General features: G+C 42.8%; 1 protein-coding gene across 1 annotated transcript in view; it reads left to right on the top strand.

Annotated features, from left to right (window-relative positions):
* The window catches only part of LOC114073019 (nebulin-like), a gene marked incomplete at both ends in the record, with an annotated part of 15,444 nt that extends 8,803 nt beyond the window's left edge, over positions 1-6,641 (top strand). Inside the window, 12 exons of the mRNA XM_027910825.1 lie at positions 31-53; positions 101-208; positions 376-687; positions 996-1,199; positions 1,927-2,031; positions 2,706-2,813; positions 2,919-3,230; positions 3,656-3,859; positions 4,185-4,289; positions 4,769-4,876; positions 5,702-6,013; positions 6,486-6,641. Coding sequence (XP_027766626.1) covers positions 31-53; positions 101-208; positions 376-687; positions 996-1,199; positions 1,927-2,031; positions 2,706-2,813; positions 2,919-3,230; positions 3,656-3,859; positions 4,185-4,289; positions 4,769-4,876; positions 5,702-6,013; positions 6,486-6,641 — 2,057 coding nt within the window. The remainder of the gene's footprint in view (positions 1-30; positions 54-100; positions 209-375; positions 688-995; positions 1,200-1,926; positions 2,032-2,705; positions 2,814-2,918; positions 3,231-3,655; positions 3,860-4,184; positions 4,290-4,768; positions 4,877-5,701; positions 6,014-6,485) is intronic.
* Between the last annotated feature and the right edge of the window lie 5 nt (positions 6,642-6,646).

The following is a 6,646-nucleotide window of genomic DNA, read 5'->3' as shown; positions in this document are numbered from 1 at the left end:
GCTGGAGGGCACGGTGGTGTGTGGGGGCAGCAGTGTTGCTGGAGGGCACGGTGGTGTGTGGGGGCAGCAGTGTTGCTGGAGGGCACGGTGTGTGTTGCAGAAACTGTACAAGCTGGCGATGGAGGAGGAGAAGAAGAAGGGCTACGACCTGCGGGCAGATGCCATTCCCATCAAGTCAGCCAAAGCTTCTCGGGACATCGCCAGCGATGTGAGTGCAGGGGAGCCCTCGCAGCACATGCCAGTGCTCAGTACTTTCTCACTCCAAAGTCTCTGTGATTTCACCTGCTTTATTTTGCTGCTGGTGTTGCCACAGGGGCTGCCAAGGGCATAAAGGAAAATGGAACTAAAACTCACTGAAGATTTGTTTTCCTGCAGTACAAGTACAAGGAGGGGTATCGGAAGCAGCTGGGCCACCACATCGGGGCCCGCAACATCGAGGACGACCCCAAGATGATGTGGTCGATGCACGTGGCCAAGATCCAGAGTGACAGGGAGTACAAGAAAGCCTTTGAGAAGACCAAGACACACTTCAGCAGCCCTGTGGACATGCTGGGGATCGTGTTGGCCAAGAAGTGCCAGGGGTTGGTCAGTGATGCCGATTACCGGCACTATCTCCATCAGTGGACTTGCCTGCCTGACCAGAATGATGTGATCCATGCCAAGGAAGCCTATGACCTGCAGAGTGATGTGAGTACTCACTAATAAGCTCTTCATTACTAAAGATTGTAATTTCCTTGGAATAGAAACTACAGAAGCTGCTCTCATCCAGTATTTTTCCACATTGCTTTTTTCTTTCCCTATTCCAAGTGAAGTCCTTAGAGTTTGAGTAGAGATTGAATCTGTATGTAAGGGAGTTTGGTCATTAGGAAGGTTTATAAACAGCAGAACAAGCTGCACAGAATCCTTCCCAATAGACAATCTCAATCCATTTATATGCTGATTAAGGGCTTGTCAAGAGGAAATGGTGTAACTGCTGCCTTTATATGTTGTGACAGAACTGCTACAAGTCTGACCTGCAGTGGCTGCGGGGCATTGGTTGGGTCCCCATTGGATCCCTGGAAGTGGAGAAGGCCAAGAAGGCCGGGGAGATCCTGAGTGACAAAATCTACCGCCAGCACCCGGACACCATCAAGTTCACCAGCATCCCAGACTCCCTGCCCATGGTGCTGGCCAAGCAGAACGCGGACACCATGAACAAGGTGAGTGCTGGCTGGATCAGTGCCACATCAGCAGCCTGTGCCTGAACCCCAGGGACAGGGCTGGGACTAAGATTTGCAGATTCCAGCACAGTGAGGCTTCACAAGTGTAAATCCCATTCTTGGTAATCACCAGGTAACGTATTTTCATCAAGTGGTAATTTAACAATATCTTCCAAGTTACTGAGCTAATTCCCAGTTATCAGCTGGGAAGCTTTCCAAAATACTGTGCTGTGTGTCTAGTAATGTGTTACCTAACTTCCATCTAATTCTGAATATAGCAATTTGTCTGATAAATCAAATAATTTATTAAATTTACCTCATAATCTAGAAGTTAATAAATTCCTTGTCTTTGAAATACCCATATTTTAAACAATTCAGCACAGTACTTAAAACAGAACCTTTGGCCCTGATCTCAATCCTATTTATATCAATAAGCTCATTTTCTCTTTCAAACAGACCTTCTTATTCGAGTTTAGATCTCTGTGTGTCTGATTAGCATTCTCTGCCTTTTTTCTAAACATCTTTCTCACAGAATCCTTTCTAGGCTGTTAATTTTTAACCTGGAATTTACATATCTAGAGGGGTGAACTTAAAAATTCATGGCTGCATAGGGAACGAGGATTTTTTAGACTTTGGGCACAGATCTGTAACTCTCCTTGTGTTTTAGGAGATCTCTGAGTAGTCACTGGGTTTTTTTCCCCTTTATCACATATAATTTCTCCTGCAGCGTTTGTACACTGAGGCCTGGGATAAGGACAAGACACAGATCCACATAATGCCCGACACTCCTGAAATCACACTGGCAAGAGAGAACAAGAAAAACTACAGCCTGGTGAGTGTGTGAGCCCTGCAAATGGATCTGCTCTGTGCCAGGGCTGCACTAGGAATGTTCTGGTGAACCTTTTATAGCTGACACCCTCGCTTTCCATAAGTAAATCCCGTATTTATCCTCCAAAACGTGACTGTAAAATCCTCGTTTGCATATTTGTAGTAGTGCATACTTAGACCAGGGAGCACTACTGAGAGTAGATTCCATGGGAAACTAGTTGGGAAATTTTGGGGAGTCATTTCTGCCAGTGTTCATATCGTTAGGAAGGCACAAAATTAATTCCAACACTGAAAATACCAAAAAGATAATTTCAATTCCGAAAAGCTGTGATCCCAGCGTTCAATGTTATTTTAGGCAAAAAACCCTCACATTGGTAAAAGGTGGCTTTAAAAAGTAGGTTTTACTCCCCTTGAATAGCAGAATAGTTTAGCTCTCAAATTGTAGTCAATGGTATGTTATTTAAAGTTGTAAAAGAAAAATTCATAAACAAATGTATTTAACAAAATCCTCCTTTGACGTGAGTTGGTACCAACTATTGATATGGAGCTCTGACTTAAATAAAGCTGAGTTAAAATAAATCATAACATAATTTTTCAATCTGCTTCCAAGCAGTTTGTTTTGCATAGAATATAACATGTGGAACTTTTATGAATCCCACTGTTGAATTCCTTCCCTAGAAACAATACAGACAGGCCATGGAAGACTCAAAGAAGAAAGGCTACGATCTGAGAATCGATGCCATCCCCATTCAGGCGGCCAAGGCATCCAGGCAGATTGCCAGTGATGTAAGAATCCACCTTTTTGTTTCTCTGTATGTTGACATCTCAGCTCTGCAGCCTGGGAGTTGTCAGAGGTGAGCTGGAAATACAACATCTCGTTTTGCATTTCAGTACAAGTACAAGGAGGGGTATCGGAAGCAGCTGGGCCACCACATCGGGGCCCGCAACATCGAGGACGACCCCAAGATGATGTGGTCGATGCACGTGGCCAAGATCCAGAGTGACAGGGAGTACAAGAAGGACTTTGAGAAGACCAAGACACACTTCAGCAGCCCCGTGGACATGCTGGGGGTGGTGCTGGCCAAGAAGTGCCAGAGCTTGGTGAGCGACATCGACTACCGGCACTACCTGCACCAGTGGATCTGCCTGCCCGACCAGAATGACGTGATTCACGCCAGGCAAGCCTATGACCTGCAGAGTGATGTGAGCTCCCTTTTATGTCATTTTTGGGGAACAATGTCTTTGATACTCTATGCAGGTGGCTCAGACCATCACATCCTGATGTGGTGGAACCGACTTTTCCTTTTTAAGTTTCATGGCTGATTAAAACTCAGATCTTCAGGAGGATGTGCTAATTAATAGATACTTGAATGAGCTACTGTAATTCCAGACTGGGACTATTTGTCATTTTCATTCTGTGAAACTTGGGCAATGGTTTCACTGTTTATGTCCATTCAATGCAAGTTTTTTCCCATGATTTTCTCTGGGACCTTGAATTTATTTGAATTACTGATAAAGTTGATTTATCAAAGGTTATTTATATGTTAAAAGAATCACTATGCAAATTGCATTATTATTATTATTAGAATAACCTTTGTGTGTTTTTTGATGTGTTTTTCTTGTGACAGAACTACTACAAGTCTGACCTGCAGTGGCTGCGGGGCATTGGTTGGGTCCCCATTGGTTCCCTGGAGGTGGAGAAGGCCAAGAAGGCTGGGGAGATCCTGAGTGACAAAATCTACCGCCAGCACCCGGACACCATCAAGTTCACCAGCATCCCAGACTCCCTGCCCATGGTGCTGGCCAAGCAGAACGCGGACACCATGAACAAGGTGAGTGCTGGCTGGATCAGTGCCACATCAGCAGCCTGTGCCTGAACCCCAGGGACAGGGCTGGAACTGCACTGAGCCCAGGCAATGCTGAAGTGCTTTATTCATTCTCCTCAATCGATATGGCCATTTCCTAAGTGTTGTTAAATTCCCTCAGATGAATCCTCCCTCTGTTGATGTTATCTCTGCCTAATTACCTACCCTGTTATCCATTTTATATTTCCTATATTTTTCCCTCGTATGCTCCACGTTTACCCTGAATGTTGAGATGCCATATTTTCCCCTCCTTTGAAATGCCATGTTTGTCTCTTCCTCTCTTGCCTCTCAGCGTTTATACACCGAAGCCTGGAACAAAGACAAGACCTCGATTCACGTCATGCCTGACACCCCAGAAATCCTGCTGGCCAAACAAAACCGAGTCAACTACAGTGAGGTGAGGGAAACTGGGGAGGGAGACAGCTAAAGGGCTCCTGGCAAGAACAATTTTGTCATCTCTGACATTCAGTTCATATTAAAATATTATCAGGTTGCTTAGTTTCCCATTTTACAAATAACCAGTTCCAGTGCTAAAATCAGAGTTGTTCTTTCACCTGTGTACTTAATTAGCTTTTTAAAAGATATCATCTGCCATAATCAAGAAATCATTTCTACAGCCAGATATGGAAATAAATAATTTTTCTTTCCCTTCCCTGAATTATTTCCATTTCCCAAACGTCTACAATAAAATTACAAGGTCTTTGAAATCTGCATTTCATTATTTTCTAGAGAAAATAGAGCTGTGTTCAAGTTATCGAAGTTGCCTGAAGATCAAATATATTGTTTGGGGATTTGAATAGTTTTATGACTCAGATGTGCTTAACTGAAACGCTGTTTTGCTTTTGAAACTGAAATGTGATTTTGTTTTTCTCACAGAAAATGTACAAACTGGCCTTGGAGGAGTCGAAGAAGAAGGGCCACGATTTGCGTTTTGATGCCATTCCCATCCAATCTGCCAAAGCCTCCAGAGAGATTGCCAGTGATGTAAGCAGGGGTTTTTTATGGATTTGGAATACCAAAAAAGAATCTGAATGTTTGTTCCTCCCTTTGTTCATGCCCTACCTTAAATTATAGAATAGATAATATTGTATCCTAGATTCTAGCTTTAGTGCATGAAAAGGATGGGGAGCCAGTGTTTTTATACATGAGCCTTAGATCACTGAAATAAATAGATGGAATAATGTGAGGATTATTTATATGCCCCCTGCAATATGGATGTTCAAATGGGATGATCAAAAAGGCATTTGAGTCAGTGCCAGGGTTTGTCAAATTAATTTCAAAAAATATTCCTCTTCAAGTGTCGTATTCAAGATGTCTGAACACAAAAACGGGGGTAAAACTATGAAATCACTAGGACAGGTTTTGCTTCTGGGATGAGGCAACATCACTAAGAGAGGGAGAAAAACAGATTTTTATGCTCTTTCATTTTTTATCATAGTTGATATTACATATTGTATTAAGACCAACTCACACCATCCTCATCCAGGTGTTTTTTGTACAAAGGCTTTAAAATAAGTTAATCCTTATAATTTAGTCCTAATAGTAAACGAATGTGGAGTATCAAACTTATTAGAATGCTAAAAGTTTAAAAACTAAAAGTTAGTGAATTGAACCTGTGATATAGGTATATCAAAAATGTGAGATAACTATATCTAATAAAAGTGCCTTTTCTGTGAAGATCAATCCAATAGCGGAAAGAACTGAATAATATTTTTATCTCAACAAAATACTAATAAATATATTAAACTGATTGAATTATTTATTAACTTATCAATACACAGAGTGACTCTGAATCTCCTTTTCCTGCAGTACAAGTACAAGGAGGGGTATCGGAAGCAGCTGGGCCACCACATCGGGGCCCGCAACATCGAGGACGACCCCAAGATGATGTGGTCGATGCACGTGGCCAAGATCCAGAGTGACAGGGAGTACAAGAAGGACTTTGAGAAGACCAAGACCCGCTTCAGCAGCCCCGTGGACATGCTGGGGGTGGTGCTGGCCAAGAAATGCCAGAGCTTGGTGAGCGACATTGACTACCGGCACTACCTGCACCAGTGGATCTGCCTGCCTGACCAGAATGACGTGATCCACGCCAGGCAAGCCTATGACCTGCAGAGTGATGTGAGCAAACCCTTACCTTTGGAATCATAATTCAAGATACAGGGTCTTCTACACTCTTAATTTTTCAAATATACGTTATACGCCTGAGTCACTTCATTAGATTTGTTGGTGGAGGTGAAATGTTCATTACACCATCCCATTTCTGTTTAATTGTATTTCCTCAGTTCTTAACCTGAGGTGTAATTTTATTTCATCAAATTTATGTTTAATCCCATATTCCTCAGTCCTTAACCTGAGGTGTAATTTGTGTGTAACTCTGGTATTTGTGGTGTGATCCAATAACTCCATTCTTTCTGTTATTTAATCATTATTTTACTTCATCTTCACAAATAACAAGTGTTTTCAAAAGCATATCCTGCTACCAGGCAGAAACACACACAGCTGTTCATAGAGACTCAGATGTGCTTATTTACAGTTATTTTAACTCTGAATCACACTTGCACCTGTATAATGGGCTTTCAAATCCTTTCAGGCTGTTTACAAATCAGACCTGGAGTGGCTGCGGGGTGTTGGTTGGGTCCCCATTGGTTCCCTGGAAGTGGAGAAGGCCAAGAAGGCTGGGGAGATCCTGAGTGACAAAATCTACCGCCAGCACCCGGACACCATCAAGTTCACCAGCATCCCAGACTCCCT

The sequence above is a fragment of the Empidonax traillii genome, unplaced genomic scaffold (genome assembly GCF_003031625.1).
Source record: "Empidonax traillii isolate 1590-97213 ecotype Southwest subspecies unplaced genomic scaffold, ASM303162v1 scaffold4982:size15811, whole genome shotgun sequence".
Taxonomy (NCBI): domain Eukaryota; kingdom Metazoa; phylum Chordata; class Aves; order Passeriformes; family Tyrannidae; genus Empidonax; species Empidonax traillii.
Note: the sequence above shows the minus strand (reverse complement) of the source record. Positions and strands in the feature narration are given on the sequence as shown.